A 25,350-nucleotide genomic window follows, 5' to 3' on the forward strand; every position below is an offset into this window, starting at 1 on the left:
AAAAAATTTTAACAAAAGTTAACATATGTACAATTTCTCCACCAATTTTTGTATATCAACCATTTAGTTAACTTTTCTACTTAAAAAAATGCAATAGAAGAGCAAGAGTGGGGGGGATGGGAGTTAATGGGGGGGATAAGGATACATTTGTAATACCTTAACTAATAAAGAATTAAAAAACAACAACAAAAAGAATGCAATAGAAAACTGGATGGACATAAGACACTGGGGGGGTAAGGGAGGCCAGGGGATTGTCAAGGGCGGGGGGGGGGGGGGAAGGAGACATATGTAATACTCTTTGTAATACTTTAAGCAATAAAAAAAATAAAAAATAATAATAATAAAAGAAAACTGGACACCATGTTTCACTGCTTCAGTTAATATTCATAATTACAGCAGCTACAATTCATAGCATCACCAATGCTGCCCAATATTAATATGTAAAATAAGTAGAACAAGTAACCAATTGTCCATAACCACTGGCTAGTGTACATATGGACTAAAATTTCTAGATTTGGGGAGAAACAAATGCTGCTCTGATATCTGCACTGCTCCTTCTATTCCTTCATTCATGTTTAGGAAGCTGTGGGGTTTAGGCCTGCTGACCCTGCCCGCTTGAAGAGGCTCCCTGCTGTGCTTTCTGCTTTAGTAATGTCCAATCAAATATGAAGTCATGACGGTAGTTCAGGGTCCTGAAAAGGGTGCGGAATAGCTGCTTCAGATACGTGTAATCCGGTGTTTCCTCAAAGCGTAACCCACGACAATAGTTTAAGTACACACTAAATTCTGCAGGAAAGTCACTACATAAAGCTTCAATAGCTGTGGCCATCTTCTTTTCACAAATCTTTTCATATTTCTGTTTCTTTGTTGCAGCCGTTAGTCCCTGCCATGGCAGGCTGCTTCTATTAAAATACATCAGAACATATCCTAAGGATTCCAAGTCATCCCGGCGACTCTGTTCAATACCAAGATGTGCATTGACGCTAGCATAACGGACAGTGCCAGTGAGATTTTTATCTTCTCGGTATGGTATGTGTTGCTTTGTCCTGTTGTCTCTGTACTTTTTGGCCAAACCAAAATCAACAAGAAATAACTTATTACAGTTACGCCCGATGCCCATTACGAAATTATCGGGTTTAATGTCTCTGTGTATAAAGTTCTTTGAATGCACATATTCAAGTCTACTTATCATCTGGTCAGCTAGCATAAGTACAGTTTTCATTGTGAATTTTCTTGAACAGAAGCTGAAGAGGTCTTCAAGGCTAGGCCCAAGAAGATCCATGACTAGCACATTGTATTCCCTCTCCTGCCCGTACCACCATATGTGGGGGATACCAATCCCACCCTGAAGAATCTTATAGAGTTTGTTCTCATACATCAACTGGGGGTGCCTGGCCTTCTGAGATTCTATCTTCACTGCAACCCCCTCACCATTGGTGATGTTGACCGCCAGATAAACGACCCCGAAGGAGCCAGACCCGATCTTTCGTATCAATTTATATTTCCCTCCGACAATGAATTCAGACTTGGACACGCTGCTGCTAGCCATCCTGACAGACAAAGGCCAGGCTAGGGCCAAGTCCCAAAACCTCACAGAGGCCTCTAGGGCTGTGGAGAAGGGCGGCCGGAAACCGTTAGGCCTCCGGCGTTTGAGGGCCGGGCCCACAATCCAACAAGCGGTACCTGATCAAAGCCGCTCAATCCGGTTTCCTTTTCACCAGGCCGCAGTTTGTGAGGGTTTCTCGCGGTCACTAGGTTGCGCAGCTAGTCTCTGGACTTGCCGGCTAACCCGCTTTCGCCTTAGGTCGGAAAATGGACGCGGCGAGGGTGTGGAGAAGACCAGCTGAGGGCTCGCCACCGGCACGCTGAGGGGACGGGCGAGGTGAGAAGCCCAGTGCGTCACTGCGCCAATACCGCTGCGGCCAGCTTGCAGCTTCCGGCTTGCAGTTTCCGGATTACAGTTTCCGGCTTGCAGCTTCCGGCTTGCAGCTTCCGGCTTACAGCTTCCGGCTTCAGTCTGGAGGGATCCACTCACTAGGCCGATGCCACCATTTCCTTACTGCGCTGAAGCCGCCATCTTGTTACTCCAGCTCCAATATATTTTTAAATAGAAAAAATGGAAGGTTACAAAATGATATCATTTCATATTTACATGAATTGACTGAAACTAAAATATTCACAAATAGATGTATAGAGAAAGGACTACGAAAAATAAGTCACAGTATTAATAGTGATTCAGGAGATTTTTAGTGATTTTAATTTTTAAAAATATTTTCCATAAGTATATATTAGTTCATAACCAGGAAGCTATTATTAAAAAGTTAAGAACAGAACTAATATTCCTTATAAGTCCTACACCTCTTCTTGCCTTTCATTTTAAAGGTAGGATTCTATTCATATCATGATTTGCTTTTAACACATTTTTTTCAGTAATAATCATTTTAATAATGCAGACTCATTTAGGATAACTTTGTTTTATCACCAAAGGAATTCCAATCACAGGATGGGCATAGCCAGGAATCACATACTGCCACAAAGTAGGTTCATCCATTTTCTAGGTACCTGATGTTGAAGATCTAGATGCTTCAGACTACTGCAGCTCTATCTGTCTTGCAATTGTATGAAGTAAGGGTTATCCCACAGGTCACCACATAGATACAGGGGAGCAGTCTATCCTTTCATTAAAATAGTGTTATGAATAAAACCTAAAATTTCTTTAGATCACTTTTGCATCTGCCTGGGATGCCTTTTCTTCTTCATTTCTAGCTGTTTCTCCATAATTATCAGTCATATCCATTACTATCTTTTCCAAGACGCCCTCCCTGAGCTTCCATCCTGAAATGCTCCCTTTCCTCTGAACTGCTAAAGTACTTTTTCTCTCTTGGCCCTTATCCCAGCCCTTTGTACTATAGTTATTTATTTAGATGCCTATTTCTCCTATTGTACATTTACTTCTTTGAGGGCAGGGACATGTCCTTCTGTATATCTTGTTTATACATAATAGGCCCTAAAGAGATAACTGGGGACAATTTTTGCATTTAACAACTTTATTTCTAAAACTAAGGATTAAAATTGGAATAATTCAGAGAAATATGTTCTGTTTGATCAAATTTAATTCAAATTATCTTTTCCTACCTCATATAGGAAACTTTCTTTAAAATCTAGTACCTTGATTTAACACCATCCTTAGTCAATGCCCAAGAGGTAATATTTATTTTAAAGAGATACTATATATTTAGAAAATTAAGCTTCTTAGATATGATGTCAATAATCTACAGCTGCATACTCAACACTTCAAAGCTTAAAAACAACATTTTACCATTTCTCATATTGTGGGTGATACGGGAATTTTTTCTGCTCATCTTGTTTGGGCTTATGCAAGTAGCTGCATTTAGTTGGCAGGTCACCTGGGTCTGGGTTCATCCCACATGACCTTTCATGTCTGGTATCTTTGCTGGAGTGGCTGGAACAACTGAGGTGTCTAGGTCTCTCTCTCTCTTTGTGGTCCCTCTCCAAGAGATCTCATATCTTCTGGATCAGTTAACTACTATTGTATATCCAATGACCCTAAAACTTAGTGGCTTAAAACAATAACAATTTATTATTTCTCATTATTCTGTGGGTTAATTACACATTTGCTTTGCTGGTTTTTCCTTGATACATTTGTGCAGTTGCATTCAGCTGGAAGGTTGGCTGGCCTGAAAGGTACAAGGTAGCTTCACTCATGTTTGGCAATAGATGCTGAGTGTTGTCTGGATGCCTTAGTTGTCATTTCTTCTCCACACGGTCTCTCATTCTCGAATAGGTAGCACCAGCTGCCTTAGATGCTGGTGTCAGAGCAGTACCCAAGGATGGCCAAGGTAGAAGCTACAACACCTGGAAAGGCCCAGGCTCTAGAACACACACAGTGCTACTTCTGCTGTGCTTTATGATTTAAAGAAAATCACAGAACCAAAGAAATAGACTGGGAGCTGCAAAATATTGTGGCTATGCTTTTCTTTGTTCCATAGGCACAATTTAAGATATGAATTATTATAAATTCAATGATCTACTGGATTATGGTATAGTTAAAATTCCAGTGTAAGTGATACAAACTTTTTCTTTTTTCTTCTCTTTTATTCAGTAGTTCTGTCACATTCTCCTTTTAGTTTTCTTTTTTTCCTGTTACATAGGAAATCCATGAATGCATTCTTATAGCAAGATATTTAAGAAATATAATAATAATAGCAAACTCTTTCACAGTAAACTTACACTATGTTCCAGACTTCATTTTAAGTGCTTTACATACATTGTCTCTTTTAACCCTCACAGCAAGTCTTTGAAGTAAGCAATATCACCACCATTTTGTAGATAAAGAAACTGAGGCACAGAGAGATTAGCTAGTAAGTAGCAGAGCCACTAAGTTTTGTGACTCCAGAGCCTATGCTTTTAACCACTTTGCTATAGCTGTTTATAGTCTTGCCCCTACTTTTATTCTGTCAACAAATTGATATGCATTTCTTTAGCTCTTTCTACACACTTATGTCTAGAAATATGTCGTATGCATTTTTTACCTAAATTGGATCACATTATATGCAGATTTCAGAAATGTGCTTTTTCTATTTAAACATAGATTAAGGTGATATATCAGTACCTATAGATCTACCTCATTTTTTTTAAACAGCAGCATAGCATTCCATTTTGTGGAAATACTATAATTTATTTAATTATTTTCTATTCATGAACACTCAAGTAGTTTCCAATTATTTATTTTTACAAATAATGCTACAGTAAACATTCTTTAATTCATCTTTATTATAAATTTTTGTACACTTCTGTGAAAATTTCTTAAGAATAGATTCCTAGAGTTGATTTGATGGTTAAATGACTGAGCTGTAAACTGCCAAATATCCCTTCAAAAAAGCATGAGTGTATGAAAGTGTCAATTTTCTCTATATTCAACAAGAGTGTACATCAAACAGTTTAAATTTAATGGACAAAGATATATCATTGATGTTTTAATATATATTTGCTAGATTGCTAGTAAGGTAGAAATATTTTCTTTCTTTTTTTAATATATCTTTATTGATTTCAGAGAGGAAGGGAGAGGGAAAGAGAGATAGAAACATCAATGATGAGAGAGAATCATTGATTGGCTGTCTCCTGCATGTCCCCTACTGGGGATCAAGCCCACAACCCAGGCACGTGCCCTTGACCAGAATCAAACCTGGGACCCTTCTGTCTACAGGCTGGCACTCTATCCACTGAGCCAAAGCAGCTAGGGTGTAACTATTTTCATATGATTATTACCTCTTTGATTTCTTTTGTGAAGTACCTTTGCCAGTTTCTCGTTTTTCTAATGGGTTATTTTCCTTTTTCTCATGGATTGTTAGAATTCTGATACAGTCTAGCCTTTACTCTTCTGTTGTATATGTTGCTGATATCTTCTTTCAGTTCGCTTGATGTTGCCAAATCTGTTTGTTTTTTCTTTCATGGAGTCTGAGTTTTGTATTTTGCTTAGAATGACTTTTCCACCCACACTTTGTTTTTAAAGAGCTGGAAGCTTATTTATGTTTTTATTGATTTTAGAGAGATAAGAAGGGAGATGGAGAGAGAGAAACATTGATCAACTGCCTTCTGCAGGCCCCCACTGGGGATCAAGTACTCAATCCGGGCATATGCCCTGACCAGGAATTGAATCGGTGACCTCTCAGTGCATGGACAATACTCAGCCAACTGCACAACACCAGCCAGGTCCTACCCACAATTTGTTAAAGTATCCATTTTTTCCTTCTATTATTTTTAATATGTTGTTTACAAAAATCGTAAGTCTAAAGTTTATTTTTGTTAATGGCTTGTTAGGGTACAGTCTATTTTTTTCTCTCCATTTGATGGACCACTGGGACCAAAACCTTTTATTGCAGGTCCATCCTTTTCTCAGTAATCTGAAGTTTATTATAAATCCAATTAGTCTACCTTTATACATCTTTTTTAAAATTTCTCAAATCTGTTCCACTGATTTGACTGACTTTCCTGAACTAATACCATACTATGTTAACATTGTTTTATAGTGTTTTGACATCTCTCTAGTAAGGCATCTCCCTTCCTCTCTCATTCTTCTTCTTTTTTTATTAACTTTCTTTGTGACTAAAAAGATATATGTGTCACATTTTTCACCTATAGGTACTTTCAAGTTCTTTATATTCTCTAGAATTGGTTTATAATAACCCTACCTGTCTATCAGGAATGCTGTGGAAAATAGCTTGTGAATTTGGGTTATTATAATATGACAATTAATATGTAGGAATGCATTTTCCACAAGAAAATTACCTGCAACACCAAGGATTAGCCTTCCATCAGAGAATAGAGTGCATATGAGAAATTTACAGAGAAATTAGGTGGGGAAACCTCATGAGGCAGATGAAGAGGATCAAATCATTATCTTGAATGAAGGGCCCAAGAGGTAGGACACATAAGCTAACCTTCTTGCTCACATTGTCTTACTCAGCCTTACCTAATTGAATAAATACATATTTCAAATAAACAACCTTGAAGCAAAGTTATCCACTGGATAACTTTCACTTTTTCTCTCCTCAGGGATTGACCTTGGTATTCTCTTCTCTGCCCAGAAGCTCCAAATTACTTGGAACTGACCTTCCACTTGTAGGAGACCCCTTCCTTTACCAAACATCAAGTAAACAAAACACTAAACAGCTCACAATGTACACACAACCCTCTAGTCTTGGCAGAATCTTCTAGAAAGATGGGGGGAGAGTTAGAGGAAACTGCTAGTTATATAATTATGCAGAGTTGTTGTTTTAACCATTTACTTTATGCTTCCATTTGTTGTACTTGATAGGACTATATACTGTTAACAGGCTATTGGTTAGTAAGTATTTTCAACTCATACTTTTAAACCTTAGAATCTCCTTATACTCAGGAGTAGCCTATTTAGGTGTAGCCTCTAAAATTGTCCCACAAGCAAAGCAAACACCCATCATCTATCAACTGTTAGTTTTCAATATACCTATTTTCTAAGTAATGTAAAGATGTTGTACATTGTTCCTTCACAGGAACACTGCCAAAATTATTAATACAATTTCTTTGGAGGGAAGGAGGAGAAATTGTTTCCCTGATGTCTCTGTAAAATTTAAATGAAAATGAATGAGATTTGAGTGTTAGTATTCATGGCTGCTAGTTCTTCTCTGTTAATTTACATTTATATTCTTAATGTCTGGGTTGAGCCTAGGGAAATTTAAAACTCAATTTCATTAATGCTATAACTTCCATAGGAATCTCAATATGCACAGAAGTTCCTAGATTGTGGAGTTATTGGATGAGACTATAGCAGCTAAGCATAATTGCTGAGTGGTTTTGATGGTTAAATATGTACTGTCAATTTTGATTTTTGAAAATCCTCTGGGCCTAAACCCAGTGTCCAAAAAGTTTTAAAAACATGAAGCTAATATAGTAATGAATTTTAACAACTTTAAAATGGAAACATTACATTTATGAACCATTGCCCACTGCTGATTAATTATGATTTAAACTTGATCATGTTTCACATTTGCAACTATTACATTGACAAACATGATGTTTGTGATTACTGCATAGCTTGAGGTTTGCAAGTTCAGCTCACAAGAGTTAAGATTTTTTCACTTAGTTGCTTTTGTTGCAAATATAACCACTACTGCCAGTGGTCAAAGGGACGGAGACTTAGGAATACATGGTCCAAACAATACTGGTTTCCCCTGCTCTCAGATAGATATCCCTTTTTTCTTCTTTATAACCTACTAGAGGCCCGTTGCACAAAAATTTGTGCACTCGGGGGGGAGGGGGGGTCCCTCAGCCCGGCCTGTGTCCTCTCGCAGTCTGGGACCCCTCGGGAGATAACGACCTGCTGGCTTAGGCCTGCTCCCGGGTGGCAGAGGGCAGGCCCAATCCCTAGGTGCAGCCCCTGGTCGGGCTCAGAGCAGGGCCGATTGGGGAGTTGGGGCGCCGCCCCATCATGCACAGAGCAGGGCAGATTGGGAGGTCATGCTGCCACCCTCAGTCATGTTCAGGGTAGGGCCAATTGGGGGGTTGGGGCACCGTCCCCTGTCACACTCAAGGCAGGGTCGATGGGGAGGTTGCGGTGCCACCCTCTGTCACGCACAGAGCAGGGCCAATCAGGGGGTTGGGGCGCTGCCCCCGTCACACACAGAGCAGGGCCCATGGGGTGGGAGTTGGGGCCCCGCCCTCTATCACCCACAGAGCAGGGCCGATCAGGGGGTTGGGGCGCCGCCACTCTCACACTCAGGGCAGGGCCAATGGGGAGGTTATGGCTCTACCCCATCACACACAGAGCAGGGCCCGTGGGGGGGGGGGGTTGGGGAGCTCCCCCTTATCAGGCACAGAGCAGGGCTGCTCAGGGGGTTGTGGCCCCGCCCCCTGTCACACACAGAGCCGCAGGGCGATCAGGGGGTATGGGCGCTGCCCCCTGTCACGCTGATCCCAGTGCCGGGAGTCATATTACCCTTTTACTATATAGGGTAGAGGCCTGGTGCACGGGTGGGGCCGGCTGGTTTGCCCTGAAGGGTGTCCTGGATCAGGGTGGGGGTCCCCACTGGGGTGCCTGGCCAGCTTGGGTGAGGGGATGATGGCTGGGGATGATGGCAGGCGGGGAACGTTGGTTTCCTCCAACGATCCTCTGTCACTGAGGCAAGCAAGCCTCATGTTAGTTTCAAGCTGCCTGGCTGCCGGCCACCATCTTGGCTGACAGTTAATTTGCATATCTCGCTGATTAGCCAATGAAAAGGGTAGCGGTCGTACGCCAATTACCATGTTTCTCTTTTATTAGTGTAGATGTGTAGACACACTTTAAAAATAAAATATTTAAAGATTATGTTCATGAAGTAAGCTCTCTTTAGAAAGAAAATCCCTGGACATTCCAGAAAGCCATAACAGAAATAACACTTTAATCTAACCCTTTTAAAATCCTCACTTCGTTTATTTTTATTAGACCACTCACTAGGTCACCCTGAATTATGTTTTAGAATTACATCCATCCCAGGGAAGTTCTACAGCTCTAACACATCAGACTTTTAAGCCTCTTGAAACTATAGACCCTGAGAACTTTAACTGAAAGACTCATTTATCTCACTGCACTCTTTCATAAGATGCAGCTAAAAATACTTTTTATAAGTTTCAATTAATTTGCTAAAGTAGAAAGGTTGAAAAGATGAAAAGAAAAACAAGAAGGAAGAGGAAGGGAAGAAAAGGGAAGGGGAGGAAAATACTATACAATTGACAGTGGTATCAACTCCTCTGCCTCCAGGCACACACTTGGCTACACTGAAGGCTACAGCAATGATTCTCAATGAAGGAAACATCCATCCCTAGAGGGCAGTATCATATGGTGGGACAGAAAGGGAGGAAAACAAGAGGGCCTATGTGTTGGGTTTGGAAAAGTTTTCCCAGTAATATAGAAAGTAACAAAATATATATATGACTAAATTTTTCCTTATAGAAAGTATTGTCTGGAGCTCCAGTGGCGCAATCGGTTAGCGCGCGGTACTTATACAGAAAGTATTGTCTACTTTCTTTTTATTAGAAAAACTAACCAAAACCGGTTTGGCTCAGTGGATAGAGCATCAGCTTGTGGACTGAAAGGTCCCAGGTTCGATTCCGGTCAAGGGCATGTACCTGGGTTGCGGGCACATCCCCAGTAGGAGATGTGCAGGAGGCAGCTGATTGATGTTTCTCTCTTATCGATGTTTCTACCTCTCTATCTCTCTCCCTTCCTCTCTGTAAAAAATCAATAAAATATATTTTTTTAAAAAAAAAGAAAGAATAACTAGAGGCCCAGTGCACAAAATTCATGCTTGGGGGGCAGGGAGGGCAGTCCTTGAGCCCGGCCTGTGTCCTCTCCAAATCTGGGACCCCTTGGGGGATGTCGGACCTAAACTGGCAGTCAGACATCCCTCTTGCAGTCCAGGACACTGCATGCACCAGTGACCATTCTTTTCATACAGATGAAAGGCATCTTGCTGTTGTATGGGCAGCTACATTTTTTTGACCTGATTATAAAAAGTAGTACATAACATGATTCTTCTGAGGCAGTACTACTATTTTCCCCATCTTATGGGTGGAAAAACTGAAGCAGAGAGAAGTTAAGTAATTGGCTTTGTCACATAGTTATAAATGTCAGAATCAGGGCTGACCACAAAATATGCAAGCCAGAGTCCATGCATGTCATCGCTGCATCATCCTGTTTTTTCAGTGTCAGAATAGCCTTGCCAGGTTTTAATTTTTAAATCTAAGAGACTGTTCCCAATATATAGGGTAAGGTCCCTAGGCCTGGCCAGTGATCAGGGCCAATCTGTGGGGCAAACGGTGGGTGGGCCTATGGGTGGGGGCCCTGCTGGCACCTGTCTTGGCTGGTGGCCTGGTGCCGCCCACTGGCTGGCCCTGCCCCCCAATTGCTTCCATTGGCCACCTCCCTCTTGGGTGGCAGAAGCTCAACGCAGGAGCTGCCCCTGGTGGTCAGTGCACTCCCACAAGGGGAGCACTGCTGAATCTGAAGCCAGGTTCACAGCTGGTGCGTGCAGCGGCAGTAGCTGGAGCCTCTCCCACCTCCGCTGCAGGGGAGCGGTAAGGAGCAAGGGGTCCCAAGAACCCCTGACTGTGAGAGGGATGTCTGGCTGCCAGCTTAGGCTCGATTGGGTCTAAGCCAGCAGGTGGACATCCCCTGAAGAGTCCCAGAGTGCAAGAGGATGCAGGCCAGGCTGAGGAGACCCCACCCCCAACCCAAGTGCAGGAATTTCATGCACTGGGCCTCAAGTTATAAATAAAAAACAGTTCCATGTGCCTTGGCCTGTATGACTCAGTTGGTGGGGCATCTGAAAAGTTGCTGGTTCAATTCCTAGTCAGGGCACATGCTCAATCCCCAGTAGGGGGAGTTCAGGAGGCAGCCGATCCATGTTTCCCCCTTGCATGGAAGTTTCTCTCACCCTCTCCCTCCCTCTCTCTCTAAATTTGCAATATGCATTGCCTAGGACACAGACAATAGGGTGGGAAATTGGCAACTTTTGAAAATGATTACATGAAAATATACATTAAAGATTCACTCATTCAGCATGGTTAAATGGGGGCATAAGTTATCTTCTAGGTACCCATATTCAGGATATGCTGAGAGTCTTGCCAGCCCCTGTTCATCAGAACTAGTTCATGGTGTAAGGCCTAAAATTAAGGCCCAAAATTTCAAGGTATAACTGAGAGAGCCTCAAATAGCCTAACCACAAGTTTTCCTCCCCACTCTGCTCTCACATATAAGGTCCCCTAATCCAGTGGTTGGCAAGCTGCGGCTCGTGAGCCACATGCAGATCTTTGGCCCCTTGAGTGTGGCTCTTCCACAAAATACTGACTTCTGCGCATGGGCCACGAAGTTTCAATCACACTGTACGTGTGCGCCCGCACGTGGTATTTTGTGGAAGAGCCACACTCAAGGGGCCAAAGAGTCACATGTGGCTCGCAAGCCGCAGTTTGCCGACCACTGCCCAAGTGTGACAATCCTCCTTATTAAGGAGACCAGGCATAGTTCCTGCCTATTTCTGAGTAGTCGGTTTCAGTTCTGTGTTAACCCCACAGAATTATTCCATCCCATTTTCCCACAGGAACCAGAAGTCATCCCATCCTTCTGATACTACAAAGCCTGCTTCCTACAACCCCTGATACCTGGGCACTGCAGTGTGGCACTGCATAGCTTGTGGTCTCCTCCTCCCCTAGATAGTGAATGCATGTAATTAATAAACTGCTGTTAATTTCATCTGCCCAGTGAGTGTCATGAGTTGTTCAGCCTTCCCCATAACCCTAGGGTGGGAATATCTTTCTCAACAGTGGGGTGAACAAGAAGCCATGTAAATGTAGTGACACACTGGAAAATATGTTTTATTAACAGAACTAAACAATAATAAATTTCCACTAATTTTTCAATTCAGGGTGGGAAATGGAAGGAGTTGGAAAACAAGTAGAATTTTCTTTTTATTTTTTTCAAATAAATGTCATGATTTTGGAAGCATTAAAAAGATATACTGCTCTAACCGGTTTGGCTCAGCGGATAGAGCATCGGCCTGCGGGCTGAAGGGTCCCAGGTTCGATTCCGGTCAAGGGCATGTACCTGGGTTGCAGGCACATCCCCAGTAGGAGATGTGCAGGAGGCAGCTGAATCGATGTTTCTCTCTCATCGATGTTTCTAACTCTGTATCTCTCTCCCTCTCCCTTCCTCTCTGTAAAAAATCAATAAAATATATTTTTAAAAAAAGATATAGTGCCCAGCTAGTGTGGTTCAGTGGTTGAATGTGGACCTATGAACCAGGAGGTCAAGGTTCGATTCCTGCTGAGGGCACATGTCCAGGTTTCAGGCTTGATCCCCAGTAGGGAGCATGCAGGAGGCAGCCAATCAATGATTTTCTCTCATCATTGATGTTTCTATCTCTTTCCCCCTCTCCCTTCTTCTCTGAAATCAATAAAAATATATTTTAAAAAACTATATAGTGATTTATCAGGTGGTTCCATAGCTGGTGTCAATAAGATAAGCTGTTTTTTCTGGACCATGGTATAAACCAGCATTTCCCTAAATTTTTCACAAGATTCACTAGAAGGAATTATTGATAAAACAGATAACCAACGCCCTCCTCCTAAAAATTTTTATTCATTGAGTGTGAGGTAGGACCTTGGCATTTGTTTTGTTTTCATTTTATCAAGCTTCCAGGTGACTCTTATCCTCAGGGTTATTTGAGGAACAACTGTTAAACTGTAGTAGTGATAGGCTCAGAACAGTGGGAAAAGTGAATTTCTTAGGGACTGAAAAGCTCACTGGCTTTTGGAAGATTTAAGTTCCTTCATCTGTGTGTCTGAAGTCCTTCCTCCCTTCCTTCCTTCTTTCCTTCTTTTCTTTCTTCCTTCCTTCCTTCCTTCCTTCCTTCCTTCCTTCCTTCCTCCTCATATCTTTTTTTTTCAATTACAGATTACATTCAGTATTATTTTGTATTTCAGGTGTATAGCATAGTGGTTAGATATTCATATATTTTACAAAGTGATCCCCCTGATATTTCAAGTACCCACCTGACACAGTACATAGCTATTAAAATGTTATTCACTATATTCTCTATGCTGTACTTTACATCCCCGTGACTATCTTGTGACTACCAATTTGTAGTCCTTAATCCCTGCACCTTCTTCACTCGGCCCTCCCAACCTCCCTTCCCTCTGGCCACCATCAGTATGATCTCTGTATCTATGAGTCTGTTTCTATTTTGTTTCTTCATTTATTTTGCTCTTTAGATTCCACATGTAAATGAAATAATATGGTCTTTGTTTTTCTCTGTCAGAAAGTCTCCATTTTCTTAATGTCTTTTGGCTAGGAGCCTCTCTTAGCTACTCAAGGCTGCCTCAATTTTATTGTCATGTAATCTCCATAGACAGTTTACCACATAGATATTTACCTTTTTCTAGGTCAGTGGAAGTATCTCTTTAACACTTCACTTTCGTTTAAATCCTTCACCTGATTATGCCAGGCCCACCATTTGTTGATTAACTTAAGTTAAACTGATTAGTAACCTAATCACAGGAGTAATATCTCAACATATCTGTGTGTTCAATCATTTTTAAGAGGATGGGGCTTATACAAGGCCTGTACACAAGAGGGAGGGAAACTTTGGGGGCATCTTAGAATGCTGCCTACTACAAATGTGATTCACAATTAGAATGCAATGAAGGAAATAAAAAAATAAGTATTGTAGAATGACAATCAAAATGGGTACCCATATGAAAATTCAAGAATATTAGTATAGAAATGTGAGAATATTTTAATAGGTTAAAGGAGAAGAGAATGATTTTTAAAGTTGTGGTACATTTACACAATGGAATACTATGCAGCTGTAAAAAAAGAAGGGCCTATTACCCTTTGAGACAACATGGAGGGACCTGGAGAGTGTTATGCTAAGCAAAATAAGCCAGTCAGAGAAACAAAAATATCACATTATCTCACTTATATGTGGAATCTAATAAACAAAATAAACTGAGGAATATAAAATAGAACCAGAAACATGAAAATGTGAAACAGACTGACAAATCTCAGAGGGAAGGGAGATGGGAAGACATTAACCAAAGAAATTACATGCATATATGCATTGCCTAGGACACAGACATAGGGTGGTGAAGGCCTGGAATGGGGTGGGTACCAAGGGAAGGGGAGGGGAATAATTGGGGCAGGAGAAGGGAAGACATCTGTAATATTCTCAACAATAATGATTTTTTAAAAAGCATACTACACTACCCAAATAGAGAATATGATAGTTATCTGTTTTAGAATATCCCAATTTTTAGCCCTTGATAGTGTGCTCAGTGGTTAGAACATCAGCCTGCACAACAAAGGGTAGAGGGTTTGATTCCCAGTCAAGGGCATGTACCTGGGTTGCAGGTTTGATCCCTGGCCCCAGTCTGTCACATGCTGGAGGTAACCAATCCATGTGTCTCTCTCACATGGATATTTCTCTCTCTCTCTCTCTCTATCTCTCTCTCTCTCTCTCTCTCTCTCTCTCTCTCTCTCTCTCTCTCTCCTCCCACCCTCCCTCCCTTCCACTCTATCTAAAAATCAATGGGAAAAATATCCTCAGGTGAGAATTAACAACAAATAAAAATCTCATTTTTATATTGGCAAGATATCATAGGGATAATAACTTAACCTATGTACACATTTTAGACATTTCTGCTAAAAGTAAAACATTCTTGTCTTCATGTTTTCTAACAAGGAAAAAAAAGAAAAAGCACCAATGGGAAACATTGTTTTGGACTTTTTATTTACCGACAATGCAGAAGTGATTGAGGAATTCATAGCAATAGAAACATTCAGAGAAAATTACCCCTTTTAAACCTGTAACAAAGAAACAAACTGTAGACATTTAATATACCATGGGCCTCAAGGAAAGTAGCATTAAAAATGTTAAGACAAAATAATGCTAAGAGCTAATGAATACATATTCTAAAAGTGAAGACGTGTATAAGAAGTTCTAAGAGGTAGGAAGAAAATGAGTTAAGAAAGACTCCTCAGAGGAAAGAATTCCTGGGTCAAACCTTACCAAATCAGTCAGAATTAGACAGGTCCAGAATCAGGGTAGTGGTAATGGTGGTGAATGGAGTGAGATGAGAAGAAAGGGATTTTGTTTCCAAAAGAGAGGGAATAAAGTAAAAACAGAAGAGATCCTAGGAGAGAATTTGGAGGAACATTAAGTGTAAGGGATGGTCAGAGAGGTACAAGAGTTCGGAGGAGAACCTAGAAAAACATAGGGTCATGGAAGCCAAAGTAAATGGTCATTTCAGAATGGCTTACAATCTTTGACTACTATGTGAAATAAATGTGGCCACTGGATTTGTCAACCAGGAGACATTAAGGACCTTGGTGAGAACACTTTACTTGCAGTGGTAGGGCAAAAGTCTGATTGTAGTCTAAAATAGTTTACCTAAATGAAGCAAGGAAGCAGAAATTAAGACAATGGGTGAATATATACTCTAGATATCAAAAGAGGTAGTAGCAGATGGCAATAGACTCTGACCTCAGTCTTATACATTTTTGTTTGTCTCATCCTAGCTTCCAGATATGTCTTATATTCCAAAAAAAGCATGTATAAGCTAATTGGCTTTCTAAAAACTAAAGAGTCAATAACTGACCAGAAAATCTGCATATTATAGCGATGGTGTAGGTTAAGATAATGGTAAAGCCATCTTTGAGACAAGATATTTTAATAGGAGAATGCCAGTAATAAAGTTTTGCAAGCAGTGAAGGAGAGCTGGCTAATATTTATTCCCAGGAACACCCTCACGTATCCCCACCCAAAGCATACTGATGAGTAGTTTTCCTTCCATGGAACTTCTTGTCAGAAGCCTCCTTGTCCTTGGAAGAGAACTAAGGTTTGGCTTCATGAAAAGAAGAGGTAGGTTGTTTATCATGAAACACTCTGGCATAGTGAAAAGCATTATGAAAGAGGAAGACATTTGAAGATGGAGAGGGGCACCCTATCCCCATTGGGAGACTGGGAGAAAAGAGGAAGTTTAAGGCAATAGAGTAGGGGTGGGGAACCTTTTTTCTGCCAAGGGCCATTTGGATATTTATAACATTCACAGGCCATACAACATTATCAACTTAAAAATTAGCCTGCTATATTTGGTCAAACATACATTAACTCACCCCTCATGCCTTAGCAGGGCCAGACCAAATGATTTCATGGGCCTTATACAGCCCACAGCATGCCAGACATTCCCCTCGCCCCTCCAATACAGGCTTAAGAGTTTGAGAAAGCATATGCAACGAAAAGATTGGAGACAAGTTGAGATTAAATGACCCCAGGTTTCTGAATAGAATGTTGGTCCCAGGTTGTTTCTGTTTTAATGTGTATATGAGAAAGATGAAAGGGAATAAAATATAGACTATCCTTAACTTTTGCATACTTGACTTTCAAGCTCTCCACTATCTTTTTTTTTCAATTGTAGAGGTTTTTGTTTTGTTTTTTTAAAAAAACACACACACACAAATATGTCCTTATTGATTTCAGAGAGTGGAAAGGAGAGGAAGAGAGACAGAAACATCATTCAGTTGCCCCCTGCACGCCCTCCTAATGGGGATCAAGTCTGCAACCCAGGCATGTGCCCTGACCAGAAATTGAACCAGAGACCTTCTGGTGCATGAGACACACCCAACCAACTGACCCACAAAACTTCACGTTTAGTTAATCCTAAGGCCTGTTCTTGATGTCAGTACATGGATAAACCTGATAGGGTGGGCATAAAGCCAACATAATCAGCAGTCAAAACAAAGTCTGCTGGTCTGATACATGAGGTGGAAAAAGTTTTAATTGCATGGATACATGATCAGATACAACAAATTCAAATGCCTCTGAATCAAGTAATTTTAGCAAAGACCTTCTCTTTTCAAATTTCTTAAAAACGGGCATAGTGAAATATAAGAGGAAGATGTTTTCCTCATGAGATTTTCTTCAAGAAAAAAAAATAGATAATAACTGCCCGGCTGGCGTGGCTCAGTGATTGAGCATCAATCTGTGAACCAGGAGGTCATGGTTCAATTCCTGGTCAAGGCACATGCCCGGGGGTGTGGGCTGGATCCCGTGTGAGGTGTGCAGGAGGCAGCTGATCCATGATTCTCTCTCATCATTGATGTTTCTATCTCTCCCTACATCTCCCTTTCTCTCTGAAATCAATAAAAAATATACATTAAAAAAAGAATAGATAGTAACTTCAGAATTGAGGGAAAGCTGCAGTATGAAACAGGTTACACCTTTCTCACTTATATAACTTAGAAGGTTCATCTTGTGATCTTTGTCCCATAAGGAATTGGGTGGCAAATTAAGAGTTGCTTGTTTTTCTAAGAAAGCATTCAATATGAACAATAGTTAACAAAATCTGTGATTAGGCAAAGGAAGAGAAAAAACATGATTGCTACCTTAAAATACTGTCATGTGGAGAATTGAGTCTAATTCTGTTCTTTTTAAAAAGCCAATGAGGAAGTACAGACAGTCTGGGAAGAAAACAAAAATCTAAAAATTATTACTGTACAATCTGGAATGGATTACTTTTCATGCTGCTCATCACTGGCAGGTTTAAGCAGTAACAGGAAGTCCACCTACCAGGCGTACTGATCATAAGCTGTGCTCAGGAACTCTTACAAACGCTTCCAACTCCAGATTCAAAATGATTTGTGAATTTGGGCAGTTGTGAGGAGGTGAATCACAGAGTGCTTTGGCATTCTGCAAACATTTATATATGTATTATTACCACTATGGTTGTTATTATTTTACTTCTTCTTATATCATGCAGTGATAGAGATACCTCGATCTTTAAAACAGCAATGCACAGCATGCAGCATTTTCAGCTAAATCCTATACCTCCTTTATATTTTTTAAATATTTTTTTTATTGATTTCAGTGAGGAAGGGAGTGACAGAGAGATAGAAACAGCAATGATGAGAGAGAATCATGGATTGTCTGCCTCCTGCACACCCACACCGGGGATCAAGCCCACAGCCCAGGCATGTGCCCTGACCAGGAATCAAACTTGGGACCTACTGGTTCATAGGTTGACGCTCAACCACTGAACCATGCCGGCCGGGCCCTCCTTTATGTTTTAATGTTGTTCTTTGGTTATAATTTGGCACTACTGTCCCTTCCTCAGTGGGACATAGTCTTTGGTTTCCTTTTAAATAGAAATAACAGATTTCTTCTGAGTTATTCATTTTCTCTGCCCAAATCCTCTTTGTGCCTTCCATATATTTATGAAACTGACAGGGCTTACTGGTCAGGTTAGTTACTTTGTAACAAAGTAAAATTAACAGCTTTATCCACAAGGGTATCAAAACTTCGACATTTTTAGTTTTATTCTTCAATCAACTAAACTGGACTCACACCATCCAATGCAAACTCTAGTTAACTTTCTGACTGTATTCTGCATTTGATTCATGGCATTCATGTGTCTTATTAATTGAATTTGGTTGCTACTTTGCAGTCATAAGTTTTTTTATGATTGCTGACATTCCCCACAAAAAAGTAGAATAGTAAAATATTATAAAAACATGGAAAGACAGTCTATGTAGAGACAGTATAATATGGTAGTTAATTGTGTAGGTTCTATAGCTGAGGTTTAAATCTCAACTTCATTACTTACTAGCTCTGTGATCTTGGACTAATTATTTCACTGTCTTGTGTCTCAGTGTTCTCCCCTATAGAATGGAATAATAAAAGAATCTGTCTCAATATTTTATTATGAGCAATGAATGAGATAATACATGTAAAGCCAAAATTTTAACTGTCATTATTACTGTGATTTCATAACTGTGAAACTGAGAATGTTGTATACTATATAATAGCATGAAATACAGGGTATCCCCAAAAATGTATACATACTTTAACTGCTGATAACTCAATTTTTGAAAAGGAAATGTATTTTTAATAAACACTGCATTTGTAATTATTCAAAGTGTGTGTATACATTTTGGGGACATCCTATATTTAATTCAATTTGCAAATAAACATAGGAAAAGCCTTTAATAAATATATTAATCTGTTTTTTCATATATAATTACTCTTTCTCTTCTCCCAAAGAAAATGATGAATAAGTGCAGCAATAGCACATTTAATTTAGGTGTAGCTAAAACTGTCCTTAAGGTAATAAAATGTAATATAAAATATCATTTGTTGTATCATGTATATCAGAAGAGTTTATTCAAACGAATGAACTAAGTTTGTGAAACAAAGTTTGCATGTTAGAAAATGTATAGCTGTTAATTTCTTAATTGAAAAGCAGTGCCTAATAATAATAACATTTTCCTACTAAAGGAGAAAAAAACAAACTTTCATTTGCTGTTAGATACCCAAACTGATTTATTTGATTAACATAATCTTTTATAACACACTGAAAATAAAAATTTGTATGATTTCTCACTCTCCTTGTATTGCCAAAGGAAATGCAGTTCTGCAGAACACAAATGAACTGTGTTAACAATTATGAACCATTTGACAGTAGAACAATATTATTGTTGAAACCTAATTTGGACAAGGCATAAATTGGGTGACATTCAGCCAGGTCACATTGAAGCTCTGTGATTTAGTTCAGTGTTATTAATGTTTCTTCTCTCTTACAACCAACCTTTAAACATTAAAACAAAACATACACAATGGACTGTGTATTGTTACATGCAAAATCTGCAGTGAGATGACATAGAAGAAAACTAGTTTTATCACATTTTAAAAGATCTTGCCCATTATTTTTCAATCAGTGAAGTATGAAAGAAATAGACCTCCTTAAAAACATTTTATTTGTTTTTTTTTTTGTTTTCAAAGATTACTTGATAAAAAAGAATGACAGAGCTTTGAAAATGGAACACGTATCTAAACTGAAGCAGAAATCCTGTGAATTTTGAAAACCTATGTCCAATTAAGAAACCTATGTATATATTAGAATTCTTTCCTGAGCTTGTGTACTTTTAAAATTTTATCAGCTGCTGAGAACCAGAGACGTTATTTATTTTCTATAAGCAGAGCTGACTTTTCCATTAGGCATAGTGCCTGGGTTCCATACATTTTTAGGGGTCCACAAAAATGGTTTCATTTTCATTTCTTTTAATATCAGAATAAAAATGAATATGATAATATTGCATATATTAATAATAACAATGAACATATAAATATTCATGTTTATTTCACAGCAGTCAAAATGTAATTTTTAATTTCTTTTTGGAGTAAAAGTCCACAAAGGCAAAAGTGTCTATGGCCCATGGAAGTCATAATTGGCCCAGTATATACTTTAAGAGGTAGTGGTAGACCAAATAATGGCCCCCCAAAGATATCCATGTCTTAATCCTTGGGACTGTGAATGGCAGAAAAGGATTTTGCAGGTGTGAGTAAGAATCTGAGGTAAGAAGACTATCCTGAATTATTTGGGTAAACCCTAAATATAATCAAACATATCCTTACAAGAGGAGGAAGAGGAAATTTTGATACATAGAAGAGAAGGCAGTGTGACCATGGAGGGAGAGATTGGAGTGATCAGTCACAAGGCAAAGAGTACTGGCAGCCACCGGAAGCTGGAAGAAACTAGTAGTGGGTGTTTTGTGTTTCTTTCTTTTTTTTTTTTTGCTTTATTTATTTTTTAATTTATCTTTAATGTTGAAAGCATTACAGATGTTTAAGATGTCTCCTCCCCTCAACCCCTCCCCCAGGCCTTCACCTCACTATTGTCTGTGTCCATGGGTTATGCATATCTGCATATAACTTCTTTGGTTAATCTCTTCCCACCCCCCACTTCCCTCTGCGCCTGTGGATAGAGCACGGATCTGCCAACACCTTAATTTAGTCCCAACGAAACTGTCTTCACAATTCCAGCTTCCCTAAATGTAAGAGAACAAATGTTTGTTGTTTTAAGTTACCAAGTTTGTAGTAATTTGTTACAGCAGCCATAGAAAACTAATACAAAGAGTGGTGAGCTTTAAATTTGTTTATTCCTTAAATAGATTTTTCCAATTGTACTGTAAAAGAAAAATAAATGGTATGAAAGATAATGAACATTGATGAAAGAAATATCCATTTATAATCCAGAGTGTCCCCCAAAAATGTATACACACAATGTCTATAGATTCTATTACATTTTGAAAATAAAATATATTTTAATAAACACTGCTTTTATAATTATTCAAAGTGTTTATACATTTTTGGACACCCTGTATTTAAATAAAGCAAAAATGTCATTATGCTTGAAATTAATATGAATTGTGGTTAAATGAGTAAGCAGCACTTGTATTTTGTTCATGCTAAATAACCCATGATAAAATTTTATCTAAAATTAACAGAGACTCAAAAATGTGCCTTATTACAACATTAATTATACCTGCAACATATAGCCAAAACCACTTTTTAAAAAGGACTTAAGTTGATTAACCACAGAAATCACTCATAATCACAAACACTCAATCTTTACCTCATTACCCCTTTCCATGCTTGAAAAAAAAATTTATTTTCATCACAAGAGGAATGGAGGGGCACAAATTTTCTGAGCTGCTGAAGCTTGTGATTGAAATTAAGCTTTATGACACTGCTTATAGAAATAAGAAGGGCAAATGACAATGCACTTTCAAAAGCAAAAAGCAAAGAATGGATTGTTAAATGGGCAAAGTTAAGTAGTCTCCTGAAAAGGCATCTACTAAAAGTGATATGTCAAAGAAGTAGTCTTCAAGTGTTGCTATAGATCTGTTATTATAATCTCTGCATTCAACAATATCCTTGCTTTAACATTTATCCTTGCTTTGAATGTCAATGGTTTGCAGTGAGACTGATCTGTTTAAACGCTGAATGACTTGGAAATAACCTGTCCCTTTGCTCAGGTTAATCAAGAAGTGGGGATCCCTGGCCGGTATAAAAACCTTTTCGATTCCCAGTCGGGACACAGAGCCATGTTTCTCTCTTTCTCTGTCTCCCTTCCTGTCTCTTTAAAATCAATAAAAACATATCCTTGGGTGAAGATTTTTTAAAAAAAGAAGTGGAGAAACAGTGCCCTTATTTTTCTAATATAACCTAGTCAAATTTCCTTTCCAAATTCACAGAACTCAATAAACCACAATGATATGAACATTCTCCAAAGTTGCTCACTCAAAAAGTAATTAATTACAGAAGGATGCTTTCGAATGCACCATACTTCCGTACAGATTTTTATCATTAATTTCTTCCTCTTCACATGAAAACTATGCATATCTCCAGTGTGACCATAATCCAGGCTATAAGAATACCCTCACAGATGATATATATGTGAACAGAAATAGCCATTGCTGTATGTTCCAAGTAATATCTTAGACTTCAGTATTCATCATGTCTAATCATTCATTCTATGACCCTGAGGGCAAAGACTATTATTCTTATTCACCATTGTATTTTCGGTGCCTAGTGCAGTGCCTAGCACAGTGTATGGCTTTCTTGAATGGGATTAAGTAAATGAATGAAAGAGAAAGGAAGAAAGGAAGGAAGGAAGGAAGGAAGGAAGGAAGGAAGGAAGGAAGGAAGGAAGGAAGGGAGGGAGGGAGGGAGGGAGGGAGGGAGGGAACTAAATAACATCAAAGAGAGAGGATAGAAGAGAGGAGGGGGAGAGAGAGAGAGAAAGAAAGAAAGAGAGAGAGAGAGAGAGAGAGAGAGAGAGAAAGAAAGAAAGAAAGAAAGAAAGAAAGAAAGAAAGAAAGAAAGAAAGAAAGAAAGAAAGAAAGAAAGAAAGAAACTAAGTAACCACTACATCATTCCAATACTGTGGATGCTGTGGTGAAAAGCTGTGACAGGTTAAAGAACTGGACATCAGCCTCTACACAGGTAGAAAAATTGCCTACCCAGCCAGTGTGATTTTAGAAGTACAGTGAAAAACCCCATAGTGCCTACCTGGTTCACTATAGTGCCAGCAATCCCACCATTTGAGAATCATTCCTTTGCGATGAATGGTTTGCATTCTCCAATATAGTCTCTTGAAATCCAGACACCCTGAGGGGAGGATACCAATTTCCTTTACTCTTAACACAATGAAAAGAATTTGTTTATAGACTCAGCATCACTTAGGTTTAAGGACAGGACTTTGAATTTAGATCTGTCCATTCCTATAGGAGCTATGGAATATAAGCTGAATTCATTTCACTGACCCTTAGTTACCTTTTCTGTAAAATGAAGAAGGAAATATTTTCCCAGGGTTGTAAAAGTTAAATGAGATATTCTATGTAAATGTTATGCATGGAACTTGATGCTTAGTTAGCCATTGTTATTACAATAGTCTCCAACAAGCTGTCCCTTTGAAAACAGGGCAGAATGAGGAATTAAAGCCTGCTCTTTGGGAGAGATTCTGGGTCCTGAGAGGCACAAATTGGCACTGAGAGGCTGGAATGATGGTTTCTGAAAAGAAGAGGAAGAAGGAACCAAATAAAACCTCTCTAGCCTGACAATGTTATTTGAAATCAATCTTGTCCATTGAAGGCCGTTGGTCAGTGGTGATGAGATTGTTTTTGCTTCCCCATATGAGGCACTGGTTATTTTGGAGAGGTTTGTTTTGTTTTCTTTATATCCTATCCTGTCCACGTAGGGCCTCATATGTCATAGGCAGTATCTTTACCCAGTAAAGACAATATTATGGGAGGGGAAAAAAGAGTGTATGGTCAAGAAGCAAAGAGGTTTGGAAATTGTTAACAGTTTAAGGAGACACCTTCTGACTCAGTTGAGGGCCAAGATTCATACTTCTGTCACTGGTATTATACCTCTACCTTTCCACTAGTACCATGTATTCATATCACCTGGTTTTCCATAGTTTCTACTGGAGTTTGTGGTGTTTTAAGATAGGGACCACGCCTTGTCTATATCCTCTATGCTTTATCACAGAGCAGGGCAGATACTGTCATCGTAGGTAGCTGGTTATTGATATAAAGAAGATAGCTAATTATTAATATAAGGAAGAAAGGAAAAGGGAACTCAGTCTTAATAAACTGGGAAGCTGAAGTAGGCAGCAGGACAGCATTCCATCTCTTGTACTGGTAAACAGACTCATTCACACACTCCAGGGAACTGCCCCCTAGGAGATTTAATCCTGGAAACCAATAGGAAAATCTCCTCAGGGGTGCTAAAAGCCCAGTTCCAGAAGGAGGGGAGGAAATTACTCCTTTGGGCATGTGGGCAATAGAAACCAGATGACTTAATGGAACTTCTGGACATTCCAAATGAGAGTTAGGGTGATGAAGTAGAGGGGCAGGGCCTAGCCTGGGAACAATCAGAAGGGTAATCATATTGGATAAAGGGCTTGAAACCCAAACAGCATTTGCTGGGAGGAAGGCCTAATCCACGCCCTGGAAAGTTAGAAATTTGGGTTGGATAGTTTTGATGATTTTTTGTTCTTTACCTGAACCAAGAAGATATATAGAGGATTAACAGGAGACTCTTTGCAGTATTTTAGAACCTGCCCACCCTCCATGTCTTTGAGGGTGTATTAATTCCCTTAACTCACAATACAATCTTAACATCATGTTTAAACTTCTCCATAGGTGTGCCTTTGAAATTCATTTCTCAAGACACCACAAAAGAACTCATTACTTTCACCAGCAACAATACTAGGTGCTTAATAAATATTTGATAAATTAAAGCAAACATAGTGAAATAAGCCAGTCAGAGACAGACAAGTATCACATGATGTCGCTCATATGTGGAATCTAATGAACAAAATAAACTGATGCACAAAATAGATCCAAAGACATAGAAGCATGGAACAGACTGTTGAATCTCAGAGCGAAGGTGGAGTGGTAGGTGGGAAGGAATTAACCAAAAAGTTTATGTGCATATATGCATAACCCATGGAAACAGATCATAGGGGGATGAAGTCCTGGGGAAGGAATGGGGGGTTAGGGGGTGCGGGCTAGAAGGGGTCAATGGGGAAAAGGGGAGACATCTGTAATACTTTCAACAATAAAGATAATTTTTTAAAGAGTAATGTTTAATGTTATTCCACAAATTTTTTTAAAAAGATATACAAAGCAGTTTAAATTAGCTCTACCTTGATGTCTCCTGATTTCAAAGGGTGAAGGATGGATGTTATTTCTGAGAGTACGAAAAGAACCCCTATCATCATTAACTCGGGCTGCTGGAACAAATACCATCTTCTGCATGAGCTCAACCACAAACATTTATTTCCTCACAGCTTTTGGAGGCTGGGAACTCTACCATCAAGGTGCCAGGAGTAAGGGTGTTTGGTCAGAGGTCACTTTCAGCTTCCCCAGGTTACCTTCTTGCTGTGTCCTCACACAGGAGGGAGAGAGAGAGAGAG

General features: G+C 39.4%; 1 protein-coding gene across 1 annotated transcript; it reads right to left on the reverse strand.

The window, feature by feature from the left end:
* Positions 1 to 592: 592 nt before the first annotated feature.
* LOC308511432 (casein kinase I-like) lies at positions 593 to 1,549 on the reverse strand (the record flags this gene model as incomplete). The annotated part of the gene is made up of 1 exon (XM_081081476.1): positions 593 to 1,549. One exon carries the CDS (start codon positions 1,547 to 1,549, stop codon positions 593 to 595), a length of 957 nt encoding a protein of 318 aa, XP_080937602.1.
* Positions 1,550 to 25,350: the final 23,801 nt, after the last annotated feature.

This window comes from Myotis nattereri (genome assembly GCF_964212035.1).
Source record: "Myotis nattereri genome assembly, chromosome: X".
Taxonomy (NCBI): domain Eukaryota; kingdom Metazoa; phylum Chordata; class Mammalia; order Chiroptera; family Vespertilionidae; genus Myotis; species Myotis nattereri.